Raw genomic sequence first — 22,797 nt, 5'->3', positions numbered from 1 at the left:
TATATCGAGAGATCGCATACAGCGATTGTATCACAGTGGGCCGACAGAGTTACGTGAGACAAAACATGTATCTTAAACTTTACATTCTTTACTCTTCTTCGAGACAACATCAAACGTTACACAGCAGCGTCCTTTGTGGACGTTAGCAAGAGGATCGCCAGGACGAAAGGCCCCTCTTTTCTCTTTCCTTCGGCTCATCTCGAGTCCCGTCTGACCGATTTTGAAATTTACTTTCTCTCTACGTTACGCGCGTCGAAAGACTCAGCCGGCTCTAGTCAGCGCTACTCTTCGAACACTCGATATATCCCGCTCGCACTACTCGATTGCTTGATAAGAAACACTGTGCGCCCCTCTATGAACTCTCTTGGGGATTATTAGTCTGTCTGTCTTTATTTATGTAGGATTCAGGATATAGGATCGCGATGCGGGAGATGCACGGATGCGAGGGAGGGGAGATATTGATCTTTCTTTTTTTTTTTTCAACGTTAATCTCGAGGGACGGTAAAAGGGGGAGTAGTGTTGCGAATGTTTTCTTTTCTTTTTTCACTCTTTTTTTTTTTAATTCTCTTGAGTATCTTTTCATCGATCAGTTCTTGTGACTTTACTGTATACGAAGGGGGGACTTTTGTAGGTCGGGTCGTGTCATATCGCATGTTCCAAAAATACGTACAGAAGCGTTCGTATTACAGCTATGTATATACACTGCTGATAGAGCAAAATTGTCTCCTCGTCCTTATTTCCCAGATAATCTTGCAATCAACATGAAAATTAACATTCAGTTCCACGGAATTGAACCCCAATTCAAAGTTACACGAAGGATAATAATTACTTTCGAAAAGCCCCACAATCAGCAGTTACGTTTTAACGAGCTACATACTTTTCGGTCTTATTCTTTAATCTTCCCCAGTAGTTTTGGAACAAGACACGTGTACCGATCGGCCAAGGGCGACCCGTGTGAATTCACTTTTACGACGTGGCTTACCTCGCGAAGCTCTTGAACGCCGCGGACTGCGGATTAATGCAGAGCGGCACTCGCGAGGTGTTGAGCTGCTCCGCTATAAATTTGTGCATCTCCTCTGAAACAGACAACGACGTATCGAGCATGTAAGTGAATGGCGGGAGATGGAACGCTGATGGCGCGACGTAATTTCCCGCGGTCGAGATAACGACACCGTGACTAACGCACATGGTTCGTCTCCTCATCGCGCGGTCAGCGGTAAACGCAGCTAAATGATCGCTTCTCTCCTCGGTATCGCGTACGTATAATTTCATATTTTCCTAAATTTTATTATTGCAACCGATATATGTAGCTATTATCGCGATCATTTATTAATAAAAGTACTAAAGATTGCAAAATACTTTTCTGTACGGAAAGTTACGACGTTTCTTCATATTTCACGAAGCTTTTACCCGGGAAAAAATTTTTTATCTACAATTATATATAAAATATTTCCATGTATAAATATAATTATATATAATCATATAAATAAATATATAATTATATATAATTATATATAATTATATACAGTTAGATATAAAAATGTTTTCTCGGTTATATATAATTATATGTAATTATACATAATTAAATTATATATATTTTATTATATTTAGTATATAATTTATATATAATTATATACGAAACAATTTTTTCTGGGCACGTATGTCACACGTCGTGCGTTACACGTTTTTCCGTAAGCTTCTGTCAATCGTTATAAACAACTAAACTCGCGAACATCGTTCGGCTTTGATTTTAATGTAAGTACCATGCGCGACTAGAAGGAATTGCGTGACAGTAATGACAGCGGTGTTCTTTTAGTCAGCGGGGTAACAGCGTTCCTCGCTTCATCGTTGACGATTATAGCAACGAGGAAAGATATACACGAGAGAGCCTCACGTTTCTCAGCGACCAGGCGCTGCTGAGATAAACCATGATTTATCGTGACACGCACACATGCGTGCGTGTTTATCGCGGTTATTGTTCTCGAATAGCACAGGCACGTGCCTGAGATACTTACCGTGTACGTCACTACCCACGATACGCGCGATATCCTCAAGACAATATATCGAGCTCCGTTCTACAATTTCTACCATAAAAATAAACCTCCGACTGTCGATCGCATTTTGCGTCACGCGCATTTGACGCAAAAAAAAAAATCAATGAAAAGTCGACAAAATCCGCTATTGTCAAATCGTCACGCATCAGAAGTTTTTTTTTTTGTTTAAATAGCATTCAAAATTATTAATTTGATTTTTATTAAACGCATAAACGTAAATTTTCTTTGTCATCGGAAATAAATTAAATTTTTATCATAAAATACAGATCAAAGATATTTGGGTATTGCAAAACTAATGTTATTACCAAATGTTACGTAATACTTTTGTAAATTTCCTGCCGAATATAAAATGCTCCAAAGGCAAGGCACACGCGAACTTTTCCTTTCGTTCTCTTTTTGTCTCTCGCATCGAATCTCCAACGCGGAATTTCTCACCTTTCACCTGCTGCACACTCGTGAGCTTTCGCTCCCAGAGATCGTCGAACGGATGGGCGGCCGAAGGCTCGAAATCCACCCTGTACTGTCTCATACCGGCGCTCGTCGTGTAACAGCATGTGCACATGCACGAATGATATCGGAGCCGTCCCTCGTCCAGATAAGGATGCGCCAGGGCGTCCACCACAGTGATCCTCTTGTCCTGCGTAACAATTAATTCGTTGGAAACAAAAATTAATGAATGCCACAAAATGAAAAGTCGCTTAATTCAAGCCAACCAAAAAAATAAAATTCTCAATTAAGAGCAAAAATTAACCGTTCGTTATCAATATGCAGAAATAAATGCAACAAAACTGTTGAAGTTGACAATAAAACGTAAAATCCGAGACTTTATTAATTATTATTGAAACGATAAATGAAATTTGCGGAGAGAAATAATGGTTTTACAAAAAAAAAAAAAAAACAAGTAGAGAATTGATAAACATGATTACGAAATATATTGCTGTTAACAAAAATGTTTTGTTTAAAATAAAATTAACAGAGCGCTTCCTGCATCCAAATTAAAAAAAAAAAATTTCGAGAGTCTTTGAAGCTCGTCGTTATAATTTTACGTACAAAAATGAAATGTAAATTAAAAATAAAACTTATTTATCGAATAAAATCGAGTCGAGTGTAAAATCCGCTGTGAAGGAATAATATCTATCTTCGCGCGAGGCGAAACTTACGGGATCGAAGACTAGCATCTGGCAGAGCAAGTGGACGGCCTCGTGCGTCGCCTGGCTGCTAAGATTATACAGGGTCGCGAGCGACGGCGGCTTCTGCGCCCTTCTCAGCATGTGAGACTTCGCGCCCTCGCACGCATACCTCATCTCCTCGAGAGTGGGCGAACCCAGTAGCTCCGTAATTAATTCCAGCTGAGAACCAAGATAGAAGGCGGATTTCTTTCGTTGCTCAGTTTCGAAACAATCCTATCCGCGAGTAACGTAAAGTACTCGCGGTAGTGTTCTGTGCCTGAGATATTTTCCAATAATTAAATTAGACTGAATTCAATTATTTAACGAAATCTCGCGCGACCGGAATTACGCGTCGACCTGCGCGACGCGAGAGCCTTCCCGAGGAAAGACGCGTGCGAGCGCCTTTCTTCAGGATGTTGCGGGGTCCGTTCCACTCACCTGTTGCACGGGACTTTGGGCCTGGAAGAGGATCCGCCGGCGTAGGAGCTCGCCGAAGATACAGCCGACGCTCCACACGTCCACCGCGGCGGTGTAGTGTCGCGCGCCCATCAGGATTTCCGGCGCGCGATAATACTGTGTCACCACTTCCTGGGTCATGTGGACGTTCTGGTCGGGTTCCGCCACCCGGGCCAAACCGAAATCACAGATCTGGAGAAAGAGGGCACTCGGTGCGCTTAGCCGTTCGATGTAAATAGAATAGTCTAGATAGTTTAAATTTAGATATATCGCTCCTATTTAAGATGGACATAAATCTGTGTCGGACAAAAGAAGGTCCTCGCCGCGCAATCTGTGCTTTCTCATTGCCGAGGCCAATTTAAAGAGAACATAATATATATGTATATATATATTTCAGAGCTAACATTTAGTTTCTGAAATATCTAAACTGAAACTCACTTTTAGTACGCAATTGCTGTTCACTAGGAGGTTCCCGGGTTTGATGTCCCTGTGGAGAATTCGGGCCGAGTGAAGGTACTTGAGGCCTGAAAGCGAAACGATATGTCGCAAATTATAAACTCGTCTTAATTATAATCCCTTGAAATCTCAAAAATCCGAGTCAATTGCTTTTTTTATTGTCAGATAAAACATAAGCAATAGAAAAAATAGGGTAAGGTTGCCGATGTCGCATCACCTCACGTATAAATTCACCCACAATACTTGTACACTCTTTGTGGGATCATTTGGGAACTACATAACATTATTATCATCCTTCATTAAATTTAACACATTAAGAACAATAGAAATTTTGTTATTTATATTTATAGAAAAATAACTTTGTTATTTTCGACACATTTCGTAGCTTGATTACAAAAAAAGTAAAATAAATAATCTAAATTTTGATAATTTGTAATGATAACATTATTAAAATTAGATTAACAAAATTCAAATAACTTTGTGCTCTCATTTGTAAATTACATAAATGAAGTTTTACAAAATGCTCTAGTCTCCTAAATCGCACTCTTGCTTTGATCGTGGTTATATATATAAAATCAAATATAATAATCATACAGAGCATACATTGTAACGATATTGCTGTAATGTAGTAATGTTATTGCAATATTATTGAAAAGTCATCGAAACGATAATATTGACGGAAATTATATTTAATTTGCACCATTTACTTCCAATATTAATTAAGTTATGCTTATCTAACGCATTTTTACTTAAGAAGAAAAAATCTATCAGACAAAGTGTCGCTTTGCACCAGGAAGAATAATATCAATCTATGGTGCGATTTAGAAAACTGGTTGCCTAAATCGCACTATTTAGAGACTTCGTAAAAATCGCCATTTAAAAATTTATGACAATGCATAAAATTCTGAATAAAAAAAATAAATATGAAACGTTGTACTTTATTACGACGGAAGAAAATTAAAAATATTCCTCATAATTTCTTAGTTGTAAGCCTTTATGTCAAAAGTGGTGCAATTTTGAGCAATCTTACTCTACATCCTGGCAATGAGAGAAATGTATGATGAAATCGACCCAAGTTTAGTCGAATAGTGACCAAATGAATTTTATAGTTACAGTTACTAAATATATAATAATAGTTTGGACTAAACAATTTATAGTCTTAACCAAATAATTATTATCATACAACTAATTATAAAAAGTTTCGTTAAATGTAACTAAGTTTTTGGTATCGGTAACTACAAAATTCATTTGATCACTATTTAACTAAAATGGTAAATATAATTTGGTTGATCTCACTGAACGATTTCTCTCAGTGCGAGATAGGTTTCGAAAAAAGTTCTCAAAGATCGTTAAAGAATTTATTCAAGTCATACTCCAATATAATAAAAAGACTTGTGTGAATTTCGGATAATCTCGTAAAAAAAAAAATTGTCCGAGTTAAACTCGATTCGGTCGCTAGTCAATTTGATGGGAACAGCCAGCAACGTTGGCAAAGCACCGATGGAAATTAATCACGGGGACGCGGGGTTTTTTATCGATCGTGAAAACTGACACGAGATCGCCGTCGCGTCGTCTCGCTTGTACGAGGCTGCGAAAATGATAGTGACGGAAGAATTTTTCTCGGCGGCCTGACAAGCTGACAAAACATCAGAGACGCCACTGCGCTGTGACGTGACACGTCGGTCGCGTCAACGTGAACTCAATTTTCGTGCCGATGAAAATTCGCGCCGGGCAAAATGCGGGTCGGCTCTCCCTCCCGATGAAAATTCAGAACACTTCGAAACGGTTATTATATCAGGCTTAATCAAAAATCGGTTATTATTTTGTCGAAAACGCCCGTCGATGAAATTCGGACCGCGCGGTACCCGGGCGCGCGCACACACACACAAATGCGATGAATAATAGCTGAATTTACTACCTTTAATGGAACAACGCCGACATTGTTTTTATGAATTTTGTGCAATTTAATCCATCTATTATATAGGTTTATTTTGCATTTAGAATTTATGACGAGAAATATAATGACAGATTTAAGAGAAATTAGAAGAATAAAAAATTTCCAAAGCGCGTCGAGAAATTGAGGAAAAGCGAATTTTAAAATATAAAAAAGTCGCGGCTTTATAATATCGTAAATTGATCATAATTGACTGAATGATATTGATGAAAAACAAATATATCAAATTTACGCATACTTTTAAAAAAATAACGAAATTTCCCAATTTTCTCGATGCTTTTCCATTTTTTTTATTTTTTTTTTTTTTAGCAAAACATGGCACAGGCATATTCAATTTTCAGACTTATTGCTTTATTTTCCGAATAGCTTTAGACTGCGTATAACATCAACATGTTTCGTAATCGAAAATATTAAGTTATTTCTATAATTTACAAGTTTGAATTTTAAAGAGGATGGTGGTAATAACGATGATGATGATGATGATGATGATGATGATGGCGATGGCAAGAGAAGCAGGTATCTTGGAGCTTGAATTAATTATTTATAGCAGAGAGGAATTTAACAGCCGATAGATTGCTTCGTGGAGGGAAAGGTTGGTCGAGTTTAACGGTAAACCGTAACGTTGCCCCGCTATCGATCGGCAAATACCGTAAAACGGGGTGATGTCGATCCGGGGGCGTTTCGAATCGATCGCATTTCTTCGCTCGTTTTATAAATACGCGAATGACGCACGTGACGCTTTAATTAGTCAGCACTAATTCGGTTAGTCGATATACGAAGTGCTCGGGAAAACAATATGATCTCTTTCTCTTCTCTCCCTCTCTTTCTCTTTCTCTCCGGTTTATTTCTCGGATCAGTTTATTCGTTGCGGTGGAAAATCGCTGGGGTAACTCATATAGGGGTTTCGCGAAAGTGCTTTTCCCTTTGTTTCCTCGCCTCGCTTTAAGGAAACGATTTCTCTCCCGCGCGAGAACGGTGAAGGGGGTGAGAAATGACGCTGCGGGGTGGCGACCGCAGCAGGGCTGTAACGAGATTCCTTTAGTTGTTTCCCGATCCATTCCCGTCAACGAATCGACTTCGCCATCCGTTTACGTTGGTTCAGAAAATGTTACGTCGACAAAAAAAAAGACACCGGCGAGCATTTTTAAGATACTGGCAACATAATGGCAAGTTAGGTGAACTAACTGTTTGCCTAACGTTCGATCATGATTTCAGTCTCTTCTTCTTCTTCTCGTTCTTCTTTCACGTTTTGAAACTGAAAGAAGATCGTCAGAGGGAACAGATCGTTATGATGCGACAGCAAATTATCGGAATATTAATTATTACAAGAATATCCTCGCGGACAGGCGCATGATGAAATCACATTAAAACAAATGAGAGTTTACCGAACCCGGGAGTGGTCGATTTGGATTTCCACGCAGAAAAAAATTAGTATGAAATCAACAATTCATTGTTTCATATATAAGCAATATAAAATCTTCTTGGAAGAATTTATAATCTTGAACTGACATAATTTAATTTGCTTACACGAAGAAACCAAATTTCTTATTTAAAATTACAAGTTCTTCCAAAGAGATTTTATATTTTTGCTTATAAATAAATTGTTGATTTGATACTAATTTTTTTTTCTCTGCACACATTTGCAAAAAATAATGTAATAAAATATAATAGTACAATATAAAATACAAAAAGGCCAAATAAAACGGGCGAACAATTGGGCGTTAAGATAGTAACGTTTTCAGATTTTATTGTTGACTTACATATAAATTCATCGTACGTACGCGTGAAACTGTAGAACTATTTCCGGGTTCGTTTATCGAGTCCAATCACCTGCCCTGAATGTGTGCCCTTCACGCCCGCGAGGGCATTCGAGCCTCGGTCTTCGCGACGATAAAACTCGCTAATATTACCGAGGGGGTAATCCGTCGTCGTCTGGGGGGTGGCTGGCGAGACCGCGCGCAGGGAGTCCGCCTCGTCGTAATTAAAGTCCCTCGCCCCGGGTTTGCTGTACGGCCGCTCTTATTATCGTATCCGTTCGCACGCGATTAACTCGCATCCCGAAAGCATTTTCCTTCTCCGTCCCGCTCGTTGAACCGAAATCTTCGCGTGCGTTCTTGTTTAAGCCGCGTGAAAAATTCATTTAGACGCCAAGCTGCACCGCGGTTTAATCGAATGTTAAATTATTACAGATGAATTCGTATTTCCTTTCTTCTTCTCCCCCGCGAGAAAAATATTCCGCGTTTAAAGGGAAAACCGGCGGGCGAATGAATAACCAGTGAATTAATGCATGCGCGAATATTCATAAATCGATAAGAGAAGGAGAAAGAGAATTTTACAGATAATATATATATTTATATGTATATATGTTTATAACATGATATATACAATATATATATAAATAAAATATTTATAAAATTGTTAGATCTGCAGTTCCTTGTTCAATGGCAAGAAATTATGGAAGAGAGAAAGAAGCTATGGAAAAGCTGAATATTTCATGTACATATATAATATAATAATAAGTGATAGAAGCTAGCTAATAATATCGCGTAGAATTCGCACGTTCAGGCCTCCTAATTAGTTTCCAGTTAATCCGCAGAGCGCGCTATTGTATTGCACTGAAATATTAATATACGACGAAACATTCCCGTTAGTCCGCATCTGTAGCGATATTGTGTCGATCGCGCATTATAAGTCAACTTTGTAGCTGTCCACTATCGATAAAATCCGGCGAGAGAGCCGAATAAATCATGAATTCAGTTATACCGAGCAATTAATTAGCCGCGCGTGTATGGAAACGCCTGCTAATTAAAGTCCATCAGCGAGCCACTTATGAATATCCCAATTATTAATGTCCTTTATCAACGAAATTAGCCGACTCGCGTACTTGTCTCGTAATCGACGTGATTTTACGCGCGCCAATAACGCGGCCAAGATAACGCGGCCCAGACGAGAACATTATTTTTTCTGCAATTAATGCGAAAGAAAAACGCGACAAAAGGCGCCAATTAACGCTGACCAGCGCTACGAACGAGTTTCCCAGCGAGGCGTTACAGTTATTTTCATTTAACTTGGCGCGTATTTGATCACGCTTCTTCTCGCTCCCTTTTTTCCACATCCCCCATGTAAACTGAATTAATTTAATTGGACATCGCGCTAATTAATCGACGAGTAAACGTGACAAAAAGTTCAAACGACGTCGAAAAAATCAACGGAATGTTTCACGAAAAAGCTAAATCGATACAATTAAAAGCCCGAGGTGGGGCTACGAGCTCCTCATTTATATTTTTATCCCTTAAAATGTCCCAGAGATAATTATTATTATCATTACATTTATTAAGGGGAACAACTCTTAAAAGGAACATCGTGAAAAACCGGTCGCGTAGGTTTGCGCTCGTCTAAAAGTGTCGACATTTTTTGTAACTATTCCCGAATTACCGGTACGATCTGTCTGGTCTGTCCGCTCATGTCATCCTCTGTTGGAAGAAGGTTGCCGACAACCTTGGAGTCGATAGCCGAGACGAAACCGGGTCTCCCGAAGAGAGGCCTTGACTTTCGTACGTCAGTAATCGAGGAGTCGCCGCGACCTCGCTCGTCGGCCAAATGGGAGAAGAAATAAAGAATCCCGCCAACGAGAATGCGCCGTGATGCGACGGTGCGATGAACCCGACGACGGCAATCCAGTCAAAGCAAAAGCTGATCCTTCATCAGCGTATCCTCGAATACTCAAATACTCGCGTCGTTTCATCGCGTTATTTATTTCCGCTTGCTTTTTTTTTTTAAATATTCCATTAAATATTGCGCGTTAAGTTAACTAAATTTCATACATTATTGATAACATGAAGATTATGGAATTGCAACATTCTGTTTAATATAAATAAAATACGACGAGACCGATCGAGTATTACGAACGTAATACGTTTTTCGCCGCGCGTAATGCAACGTTGCATTGTATTTATACGAATAAAATTCCGTAATATAAGTAGTCGAGTGTAATTAAAGCTCCGTTTTTCAACAAATATCTCACATGTCGCGAATGTTCAAGCATTAACGTCCAATTTTACTTCACCTCTAGATAACTTTGTCCGCAAGATATCCCTCCAGAGAAGATGATAATTTCTACGCTGAGAAAAAAAAAGTTGTTAACTCGACTAAATTTTTCAAACTCGATTAAATTTTATTCAGTTCACTTAAATACATAAAATACTTGAACTTCAGTTCAAGCATGCCTGTATGTAATATTTCAGCGCATAAATATTTAAACTAAAGAAATTTAATCAAGTTAACAACTTTTTTTTCTCAGTGCATTGAAACTCCACATTTTGTGTCAAATTGATACTATAAAAAACTAGCTGTTCGTTAGATAAATACGTAACCAGCGGTTTCGGCGAGGAAGACGAATTTTTAGTTTAATTGACGAATAATATCTGGAAGATAGTAATCGGGACGTGTGAAGAAATCAGGCGTAAAGTCGCATAACGCCAGCCGTGCGTCGTCCCGAGAAACGCGGCCGGCGCGGCGACGGCGGCGGCGTCGCGACGCTACTGGCGGTTAATTTTGACACCCGTGTCCCGCCGCCACGTCATCGGGATCGCTGTAAACAAGAAGCCTCGCACCACGCGAACTTATTTTCAGCGAGGCCGATAACCGCGCGCGACCACCTGAGATCGCCTTGGCACGGCCGAAGCTCCCTCGGTTTACGCAGACCGGGATAGACGCGCTCTACGCTCGAAAATGTACGCAAGAAGAGAGAGAGACTCGTAAACGCGCGAGAATTACCGTGAAAGACCATTCGAGAACGCGTCGAATTCCCGCTCGTCCTTCCTCCGCGCGAGAAGCCGCGCTGGAATCGCGAGAGCGGGTTCGCTCGGCAAAAAAAGGTGGTTTGCGATGAGAGAAAGAGAGAGAGATAGAGAGAACGAGGGGGGAAGTTCGTTAATGGGCAGTAATCGGCCAGCGCGCGATTAATCACCGCGTCGCGTTAATCCTCGCCGAGTAATTTATCTCGCGGAGGGGAGATGGAAAAGGATTCGTATAATGAGTGCCGCCGCGCTGCTTCCTGTCACGCGTCGGAGTTCGCGAAGGGTATCTTGAACGTCGGACGCGGCCCTCGTCTCGACTCGCCGAGCCGTAACAACATAACACAATACCGCCGCTAATACGCCGCCGCGCCCTCCTGCCGTCGCGAGGAGGACTCGACGTGCTCGTGATCGCGAGCTTTTGCGAGCTTCCGTCGAAATTTCGCCTGTCTCGGTAAAGTTTCTATGCTCCCGCACCGCGAACGTGCACAAAAGAGCGCGCGGCAGCTCGTCGATCCTTCCAATTCAATTTCGCACACGTAACAAAGTTACTGCCTCGTAAATTAAAAATTGATTTAAATTATAAATAAACAAAACGAAAATATTTAAATTCGAGAATTACACAAGTGACGTCGAAAGTACGAAATTTGAAGATCGAAAGGAAAAAGAAAAGTATTCTTCGATGTGTGTACAACTGATAATTTCATGATTATATTATTCGCCCTTGAAAGAAACGTGATTTTCGATTTTCCTCCGTTCACGTCAATTACGTATTTTACGTCACTAACTAGATAATTTTACCTGCTCGGATAACTGACATACCGTCGTATTATTCCATTTAATGGAAACGCGTATAGTAGTTTACGTCATTATGGTTTCTATCACGCGCCTGATTAAGGATTCAACTTTGCGACGTAAGTATATAGCCACGTCGCTCCCAGAATATTATCCTTGATCGATACACCTGTTGTCGATTAAGTCAATTCCAATCAGACGCTGAATTTAATTAACAACAACACGCGCGCGCGCGCGCGCGCATATGTACATGCGCGTACTTAATGTATGTTACATCGCATCGACCCGCTTCCGGCATGCGTCTCGCCTTCGTGTAGCACATTTACCGTCAAATTAGATCGTAGACTGCTATATCATGAGCTAAGTTGCACCAGAGGTATCGGAGACATAAAGAACCTACGCCTACTGCGTGCGCGAGCAACTAAATTGCGCGTAGATGAGAGACGAAGGAAAAAGAACATTGAATTTTTTATCGCACGTACGTCTTACAATTAGACTCATATAGATCTCATATCAAATTTATAACTCGTAACAAACAAGCTCATCAATTTTATTAGTTTTATTCTCTTTGTCCAAAATACCATAAGCTATCTTTATTTCTCGACGACATAAAATTGTATCGTCACTAAACGCAAACTATTGCATCGTCAAAAATCTTGTAATATTATGTATAAAAAACAACAAAATTAGATTATAAAATTCTAAGACATTCTCGATGAGAAAAAAGATGAGGTACCAAGTTTTTGATATAAATTTGATCCATCCACTTCGCTGCCACACATGGGTTGCGCACGTGCAACGAAAACTCAAAGCCAAGAGAGTTCGCTCTGGCTGGCGAAGTTCCAGCCGATTTAATGTCGCTGCTTGTTAATGTACAATGTAGAAGAATGACAGGCGACTGAAGAGAACGTGAGCTAATATTTCCTCTTGAGTGCGGGACTTTGAATTATTAACTTCATGGACTTCTGGCTTCGACTCGGGGCGCCGATTCGGGAGAAATTACGATCCTCGTGGATTGCGAATTAACGGGGGCTAATTGTAAAATAGGAAATCATCCCGATAATATCTCGGCGAGGAAGAAGCTGATCAATTATGTCGATATATATTTTGAAAAATTGTCGTTCTTGAAATTCACAACTTGTTGCAATCAATATATTGTAATTGCAATTATCGTTGCAATGGGCGACATCATTATTATATTTATCACAATTAGTGTTAAAATTATTGCGCTTGCAATAATGCAATCGCCCACAAATAAGGTTAAATCAAATTTTCTTAATTATTGGTACAAGAACCTTATTCAATAATCATAAGAAATCGTGTAACTTTATCGCAATCAGTAATCTGATTGATTAAAATAATGTATCACTGTCGGATTTATTTATTATCACAATTAGTGTTGAAATTATTGAGCTTACAATGATGCAATCGCCCACAAATTCAGTAATCACAAGAAATCATGTAACTTTTTCGCAATCAGTAGTCCGATTGATTAAAAAATGCGTCACTGTCGGATTTACTTATTATTCGACGGATTATCCGTTTAATACGCATGGCGATTCCTTGCTGCTCCTTCTCGCCCTGATGTTTAACGTGGAAACGTCATGCCGTTTGCTTATGCATAAAATGCGCCGGTGTTTAATTAAACTGTTTCATCTCTTTCTTATTGCTCCCCCCTCTCTTCCCCCCGCTTTCTCCCGAGCTCTTTATATCACGCGTTACAGTTAACCGCGAACGAAATAATGCGCCGTGTAATGCGCTCATTAAGATTCGTTTGACGTCGATCGCGATCACTAGCAAGTAGTGCGAGCGTACAAATCGACGAAATCAGACACGTCGCGCAACACGCGTTACACTACATGCGGAAATTGAAAACTGTTACTCGGTTATAATTGCTTTGAAAAAAAGATCATTAAAGTGCATCCGCTTAAGGAAAAATTAATTTCATACAGGTCTTGCGTTTCCTTGCGAGATATTGCGAAATACACCCTATAGAAGTATCGAGTATTCGTGGAAAGTTGGTTCTTTCGAAATGTCGAAAAAGCTAAAATCATTTACATTGTATTATATTTTCTATTTTTCCAATACGAATCTTTCTTTAAATTTTCCGAACTAGCACAGTTTCTGAATCATTAACAACTATTTTTGATCGAATTGTGGCAAATGATATCGAGAACAGTTCGCTCAGAGTTTAATTTAGAATCATATTCTACATCTTTAATGATTGGTAAGAGGTCTAGCGCGAATTAAATTAATAAAGTCAATCAACTCAAGTTAAATCGATCGATTCAAAAATAGTAAAGCGAGAAGATCCATGCACGTTTTACGATGAAGTTTCTCTCCTCGTCGAAATTATATTCAATTTTTTTTACTGAATCCTCCAATAAACTGTTTATTCGGCTAAAAATACATTTTCCTTCCATCCGCTTCCGTTCTCCGGAATATCGTTTGCTCTTGTTGCCCAGATATCGATTTGTTGTTACACAATGTTCGCCCACCTCCTCGGCGAAACAAAAAAGAGAAACGTCGCGATTTCTCTTCAAAAAGATATTGCGCCTTAATTAAAACGTCGCGACGAGCAAAATAGAGGGGGGGGGAGGGAGGAGGACGCAGAACGAAGGAGCAGTAGTAGGCGAGGTAGTTGGAGAGGAGAAGCCAGAGTCGACCGGATGACGGGGTCCGGGGTCACGGATGGGCGGCGGCAGGACTGGTTTCGGACCAGTCAAGAAAAGAAGAGGCGCCCGCAGCTCTCTGCTCTATCTGCCTCGGCTTTACGTGTCGCGCTATACTGGGTGGGAAAGTCCGAAATGGATCAGCGATCAGGAAACCGTCCGACCCGTGAGAAGATCGCGACACAAAATCTCCGTCGAGAATCGTCGTCCACCTCGTTGATTTTATCAATCCAGGCAGGTCATCGCGTCACCTCGCTATCCCTCCTCATTTCTCAGATTAAAGAGAAAAAATAGAGCAAAAAAAAGAAGGAAACAAATCCTTAATAAAACGGGCAAGAAAAAAGTACTATCGCGTTATAACTGAGTGATGAATCGTTCCAGGATACCTTGCTCCCGAAAAGCCTCGAATGCCAAAACGTTGAAAATTTCATATTGAACGACATTCGAGATCGACGAGCGCGACTCGTGGGAACGGGCGATCTCACCGGATACGTCGAAAACGCGTATCGTTCGCTTTCCGGCGTCTCCGTTTCGAGATACCCATGTACCGTTGAGGTACACAGAAGCTCGGACGAACCCGCAGGACGAGGCCCGGGTCTGACTCGAATGGACGTTGACCCATGTACACATACATGGTCGGAAGAGCGGCCAGGATTGACGAACACCTACTATAGCCGCAATGACAGTTTGGGAAAAGGAAAATCAATCGCGACGAAAGAAGCACTCCTCGAAAAATCGACTGTTCACTGATTCAGAGCGAACTCATAAATAGCAAATATACGATTGTCTTGAAGAAATTTTCTTTTCAAACCTGAATCAGTAAAATCTGAATGATTTGCAGTGCGCTTATAACTGTGGTCATCAGTAATTATTCGCTGTTTTTCATGCAGTGATTCCTGTTGAGAAGGGAATCTCTCACTGACCGAATCAGTATATTGTCACTAAAAAACAGTGCACATATCACTGAATAAAATAGTTGTAAGTATATCACTGAAAAGAGACTAATTACTGTCTTTCGGTGACTAATACACTGATTCCAATTTAGAGAGTAAATCGAAATCAGTGCTCTCTAAATCTGAATCAATGGATAACCACTGATTATCAATTAATACTTCTGATCATCAGTGCCAAGTTAGCCACCGGTAATCAGTGATTATCTGAACTAATCTGAACTAAAAACCAATAAATTTATCGTGTATTTATTAATGACTATTGCGTATTTATTAGTATTTACGAGTGTATTTATTAATACACTGATCAATAAGAACTTTTCAATGATTATCAGTAACTTTTCATTAACTTTTAGGTTACAAAAAATCACTGATTTATCTGTGCCAAGTAATGCCACTGGTAATCGGTGATTATCCACTGATTCAGATTTAAAGAGTGTATTATTCACTGAAAGACAGTGAATAGTGTGATTCCAGTGATACACTTATAACTATATCAATCAGTAATGTATGCACTGTCTTTCAGTGACAATACGCTACTGTTCCTTCTTAATCAGAATCACTGCAAAATAGTGAATAGCCGCTGATAACACAGTTTATAGACATAACACTGTAAATCAGTAAAATTTCACGATTCAGATTTAGAGAGTAGAGGGATTTTTATGTTGTGTGAAACGTTAGAAATATACGTATGAATTCAGGTTTCAAAACGAAAGGATATTTATGCGACGATTTCCAACGATAATTTTATGAAAAGCCTCTGCAAAATTATTATTAGTATCGCGCTGCAGAAACTGTAAAGTTCTACGAGGTTATCAGTATTTTTTATTAAAAGTATAAAATTTGTAAAGTTTTGTTTCCGTATTAATTATATAATTACGTCAACTATATCGCAGTTGATTTTTTTTCTTATCATTTTCTTTCTCACTACCCGATTTCATTCGTTATTTACGCTAAAAATCCCCTATACTTCCAGCATTATTCTTCGTAACGCACTTTCGCTTCGACAGTCATTCCAATCACATTATGTTGTATTGAGACACTGTTTCTTCTCGTGCTTACTCACGCGAGTATCGAAGACAGTAATTTCCGAAGTAACTCCATTTCGTCGCGCGACAGGAGAGACAGGAAAAAAAAAAAAGAGAAACGAGAAGAAGACGTCGCCGTGACGAAACAGGAAAGATCTTAATAATGAGAAAATGAAGAAAAAAATTACTATTCGCGACGGTGCGTCTCGGTCGGCTAGCGCATAATGATCCGGCGCACTCGCGTTGCTCTTACATCGTAATTCGCGTTGCACTAGTTGCGCTACAAACCTCCTTTTGGCTGAGAGCGGAAGCAAAGGGGCGAACGCGGCGGGCGCCTCTCCTTCGCTGATTCGCGTTGCATCCTTCGTGACGGGCGAGGGGAGGGGGAGGGGGAAGGATGAGACACGGCGGCAGAACCTGTCGTGACAAATTATCCTCGAAAACAACCGGCTAAAGGAGAAACAAAAGTGACGACATGACGAATGATGAATTAACGTGGCTATCCTCTTTGCGCCTGTCCGCCGCATCTTCCACGTCCTCAGTAAGAGGAGCCGAAGGATATATTCGGCTGAAGAAGAATGCGTTCACGAAAGGGTCAGCCCGGTCAGCTCTAACTCGGTCATCGTAGTGGCACACAAAAATTTTCTCTTTCCAGAGTTGACAAGTTTAACTTTATTTCATTTTTTTTTTTAAATTAGAGATTCCCCATACCACGTCGGTTTATTCTCAATCTTACTTTGATTTGTTTGACTGCAACTAAACGCGAATACATTTTCCATTTGCGAACGCCGACTTTTCCTCCCGAGTTTGCGATATACAAAGTTATGCAAATTCTCCCAACGCAGCCGTGAACATCGCGTAGTCTCCTTGGAGTGAGAAGAGGTGATTCAATCGGCAGCGAGAATTTATCTATCGCGCACGCGGTAGATCGTAAGATGTGCTCTAATATTGCCCAGAAGCGCTGCATATGCAAAAAAGGGAAAGCATGAGTAACGAATCTGGCGCACCGTAGCCCATCGTCATTTTTCTTCTTTCCTACTTCTCTTCCCACCTTCGTCCCGTTTTCTCTCTCTCTTTCTTTCCTCCCCCTCTTTCACTCTATCGGCGATTTCATTTCGTCGAGTGCCGCATTTCGAGTCGAATCGCAATATAAGCAGAATCGATCGTACGAGAAGATGACTTTCTCTCTTCCTCTATCCTTCTGCTGCCATTTATAACCGCGTTTAATGAAAAATCTGCGAAGATTCGTTGCAAACAATTGTCTAGAACGTATTCCAATATGATAGGCTCTTGGAAATGAAAAACGCAAGAGTTAGAGTAAAAACATAAGTACGATATTCAGATTGTTATCTTCAAGTTGAAACGAAAGTGATGCAACATGTTGCAAATATAGCATTTCGTATAATAAAATTTGACAAGAGCGGGCAAATTCGAGAAGTAAAATGATTTTTAACCGAGGAGTTTTTAGCACTGAGACAACTTTCAAATTTGTCTATTATTACCGCGGAATTTCATTTTCAGACGACGTGCGCGCTGCCTTCCTTTTTTCATTCCCGTGTTGTGTCGTGTCGTGTCGTGTCGTGTCGAGACCCTTTTAATCCGGCGCACCCTTTGATCTTCCCTCTCCCTCTCTCTCTCTCTCTCTCTCTCTCCCCTTCCCTCTCGCTCGATAAGAGAGATGTTTATCCCGCGTTTTTGGACAGCCAAATCGCGCGAGCACGGAATACAAAGGGACGGCAGTCTTCTAATAAAATTCCGCATCCATGAAATGTAATCACGTGCACTGTACCTTTAATTAAAATTACGCTCAACGGTGCAATATGTAACTCCTAACGCGCAGGGATTCTCAGGTTTTACATATCCCACCTGAGGGAGAATAAAACTGTAAATATTGTACTCGTCTTATCACGTATATCCTTCTCATTACGTTGCGCGTTAAATTTTAACCCCACTAACGTTAATTAAAACAAGGGTTTCCGCCGTAAGCGAGAATCTTTATCATATAATTTTTATTGACCGCAAAAAATTTTTATATATAATTATATATATATGAAATATGTCCATATGTAAATCTATATAATTGTATAATATATAATTATATATGATTATATTTGACAAATTTTTCCCGGGTGAGCAAATTAAATTTTATACTGATCACGTGGCAAAAATAAGTCGCGAGAGATTATATTCGCGCATTTTTTTTTGCCGAAAGAAGGAAAATAGTGACGGGACCGACCGAAGAGAAAAAGATAAATGAGACCCTACGAAAAGGATGAACGAACATTTTTCAAGCCACGGGAAAGGGACAGAGCGACAGAGGAGTGTGGAAGGGGGGACGGGGACGAGGACGAGTAATTCGGCAAGCCAGACAATGTAAGGACGATATAGTAGCGCCGAGATCCCGGGATGATCCCAAGGGATGAATAGAAACGATCCTGTTTATCCCAGTTCTGCCGCCCCCACCGCTCCCACCCGACTGACTCCCATCCCCCGTCCCCTCCGCCGCCTAACCATCACCCGACGACGACGGAGGCAATATGCCGCTCGTGGATTTTTATAACCACCGACTTTTCCTCCTTCGCCATTCTCATCTCGTTCCTCGCGCTCAACCCCATTCTCCCCCATATCCTGTTCGCCAACCCTCCCTCCCCCCCCCTCTCTTCTCCTACCTGGCAGACTATCTCGGAATCTCAACCTCAACGACTCCTGAGAGGTCGTCTAGAAAGACTGGACCGGCATCTTCGTCGTCCCGGGAGCTCTAACTTCGAACTTTCTCATCCTTTCGTATCCCTACCTTCTTTATGGGCTTTCGTTCCCCGATGAGAATACGCGTTATATCTTAATCGAGCTGACCTACTAGTTATCCGCCTGAATTGCACATCTTCACTGTGTTCCTTCAATTTAACTTTCCGTAAAACTGTATCGTCTCGTATACAAAATTATAATGTAAAGTAAGAGAGTGTGTGTACGTGTATGCACACGCGCGTATACCGTTACTCTAAAATACGCTGCTGTTTAAAATTTTAAAAGCATCAGGTGATATACCTTTACCCTTCGTCTTTGTTTTTAAGAAAAATTCCCGCTCGTATCATTACACGCGCAATAAAAAGAAAAGAACGCGGTACGTTAAAAGTGCTGTTACTCACCTCGTAGGATCTGATAAAGGAAGACCTTGATGTGGTCCGGGCTGAGATGCTGTGGGCTCACGATGATCTTGTGCAAGTCGCTCTGGAGCAGCTCGGTGATCACGTATCTGAGGTGACTCGTTAAGGAATTAATCGATTATGATCGTTCATATTATGCTAAATCGTTGTCGCACGTGTAGCAGCGACTAGCAATTAACAGGTGATTCTCCTTTCCTTTCCGTATCGTTACGTCGCGCTCGTAGAACAGGTCGACTAATTTTGCATCAGCGCGCGCGCGTGGTGACTTTATTTAATCCCCCCGATAATCTTCCAATTTCACTTTTGACGCGCAGACATTTTCGACAACGTGGCAAACACGTGTATGCATGTAAGTGGAAAAACTTCGCTGAGAGTCGCGATTTACTTTTTTTTTATACAAGTGTACGAAACAAAAAAAAATGTCAACTTACATTTTATCAGGTAAATATTAATTTTAATATTCGAGATAAAATATCAAATTGTGTGTCTGCGATGTTTTCAGAATATTAATTGGAACATTAATTAATATATTAAAGCAAATTTAATCGTTGTTATTTTATCTCGCGGTTAATAATTACTTTATCGATGTTTATCATGAATATCATGGATAATATTTATCTTATTATTATTATTATTTCGTGCACACGTTACAGAAGTATCCTTCAGCGTCGCCAAATGATTTTATATTGCCTTACTGCCCGAATAATATTTTACCGTCCGCTTAATTGTCGCGGGCTAAAATAATAGTAATGATCGGCCGGCCTTCTGAAAAGGAAAAATTTTTATCGGAACAACAGCCACCGAGCGAATAATCCGTCACCGAGTTATACCGATCCATCAACGTCCGGAGTAAAACTGCAATCGCGCTGTAACGCGGTGTAAAGTAACACGCGTGCGATCGCTTCATCGTGAAATATCCGTGTCACGTGTGCGGTCGAGAGAGTTAATATTTTCGCGGCAGTTGATTTATGGCGTATACGAATGCATTTGGCGAATGACCGAGCACCCGATCGCCCGGGATAACGTAATAGATAATGAATATCGATATACGGCTCTCGATGGTATCTACTTGCCTGCTGCTGACAGTGATCGAATCGGCCATAATGAATACGATTGTCGATGTCATAATGCCCCGGGAGAGGCAGCGGAAGGGAGGGCGAAAGAGGATTCATTACACAGAATCGCCGATCGCTACCGAGAGAGCTACTCTATCGAAACGAGCAATATCAGAGGAATTAATATCGATAAGAAAATCGCAGTGCCAAAAATCAGTAATCAAAAATATGCGGTTCTTTTACTCATCTTCCTTATCGCAACGAAAAAGTTCTTCTTTCTTTGTCAACGTAAAAAAAAATTAATAAATTATTTTGCTCTATATGTGATCTTGTAACTGATTACGTTCGCACTTTGCGCCGACAATTTTTCACTTTTCGACGTACAATATTAATGATCATAGGTACAAAATGCAATTTACGTTTGCCCCTCGTTCATCGTGACCGAGATATTGCCGTGGAAATAATCGAAGGAACGACTTCGAATCGAGAGCGCGCAATGTCTAGGAACCGGACCGGGGCGCGACCGTCGTGTGACATAATTCGGCTGCGAAAACTCGCTCCCGCGCTAACAAACGCGCGGGAAACGATGTTCTAGGGAACGCCGAGATAGCCGAGAGCTCGAACGAAATAGTATAATGGCGGAATGAGGTCGACCGGGTAGATTGGAATGCAGGTAGAGGCTGCCCTGGCGCGAACCTGACGCGGTATGCAAGTCGAGAGGTAGAAAGAGAGAAGGAGAGGACGAAAGGGAGAGAGAGAGAGAGAGAGAGAGAGAGAGAAAGAGAGATCGCGGGAACTCAAACTGGCTTCGAAAGAGAGCCTGGAGCCGGGATTTGAGACGATTGTAATTTTTGCGACTCAATATTGTCTCGACGTCGTTAGACACCGTGACAGAATTATCCCCGTGGTCTTGCATGCATTCCGTCGCGTCAAATTATCTATTGTCTAAAAGCGAGTATTGATTTGAGGAGCCTGTGCGGCTCCTAACTCCGCGCAGCCAAGCTGAAGCTCCGATCGATCGATCGCGATCAAAGACTAGCGGGCACATCGGCCCCTTTGAATTATCAGAAGCTCGACGTTTCGATTTCGCGATGCGAAGTGGGATAGGGTACTGTGCGCTAGTCTATAGTGTTCGTGACGCATAATTACCGTTTGATAATTGAAGCGTTGAGTAGGATACACACACGAGGGATGTGCCAGTGCTAGAAAGCTGTTAAACGTGCGAAAAAAGGGTTTGTTTCGAACATTAATAGCTTTCGAATTACAGGCAATAATTTTCATTGTACTGTTCGATAAAATATAATATAAATTGCAAAATGATTAAGAGAGAATATCAACTGGAATCGAATAAAATTTTATAATGAAATAAGCCTCGCGAGACAGAAAATAAGAAGTTATTCTTTACCGGCTTTCAAATTCGGATTTTATGATTGAATTTAATAATTCGGTGTAAAATTTCATGTTTAAATAAATAACTGTGTACTCTCTTCGCATCGCGTAGAAACAAAAGAGCTATACATCAAATACACGTTGGATTGGATATTTTATTTAAAGAAACGAGAAATTCCATGTTCTCCGTACGTTATCCGTCAAATATAAAAAATTTACAATATATAATACTTATAGCGTAGCAACTTTACGTGAAGGAGCGCGCGATTTCGCATCTTTCGCCGTACCAAAAAGAAATCTGCAAAAAGCGATTTATCTCGACGAGTGCTCCATTTCGAATTGAACTTTGCGTTTACAGAAATACGATATCTCTTCGCTACGTCGTAACGTCTCTATTGCTGTTTCAGGGCCATGATTGATGGCCGTGCATGCCTTTCGGACGCAAACAACTCCGAGATCTCGTCGGAAAAATCGTTCCGCGGACGCTGAGAAGGGTAAATTTTCGACTCTGTGCTCTCTTTCGACCCTCATTTCTTCGCATTTCTTGTTAATGTGAAAAAAAAAGAAATATTTACTCCCTGCAATCTATTTAGTAAAAGCATTCGACAAATCTAAATTAAAATATTCCCAATTAAGCGTCAGAGTTGGGCAAAAATAACACCGCAGTTTTCCTTTTCCATGTAATTTTCACGATCCTTCCTCACGATCTTTGTTCTTTACGTAAGAACGAAGAATCTTCCTAACCATCGGTAAGGGAAGAAGAGAATTGTCTTTTTTGCTATCTACGGTACACCATAAAGACGAGAATGCGGGAGATGAGGAACAATAGCCGAGGGCGACTATGCGCGCCAGATACATT

At 40.6% G+C, this 22,797-nt stretch overlaps 1 protein-coding gene across 1 annotated transcript in view; it reads right to left on the bottom strand.

Annotated features, from left to right (window-relative positions):
• Nucleotides 1-22,797, bottom strand: part of LOC105201288 (serine/threonine-protein kinase NLK) — a 99,195-nt gene that overhangs the window by 5,100 nt on the left and 71,298 nt on the right. The window contains 6 exon segments of the mRNA XM_011169254.3: nt 983-1,076; nt 2,490-2,691; nt 3,215-3,403; nt 3,662-3,871; nt 4,118-4,203; nt 19,477-19,583. Coding sequence (XP_011167556.3) covers nt 983-1,076; nt 2,490-2,691; nt 3,215-3,403; nt 3,662-3,871; nt 4,118-4,203; nt 19,477-19,583 — 888 coding nt within the window.

Source organism: Solenopsis invicta, chromosome 14, assembly GCF_016802725.1.
Source record: "Solenopsis invicta isolate M01_SB chromosome 14, UNIL_Sinv_3.0, whole genome shotgun sequence".
NCBI classification, from domain to species: domain Eukaryota; kingdom Metazoa; phylum Arthropoda; class Insecta; order Hymenoptera; family Formicidae; genus Solenopsis; species Solenopsis invicta.
Note: the sequence above shows the minus strand (reverse complement) of the source record. Positions and strands in the feature narration are given on the sequence as shown.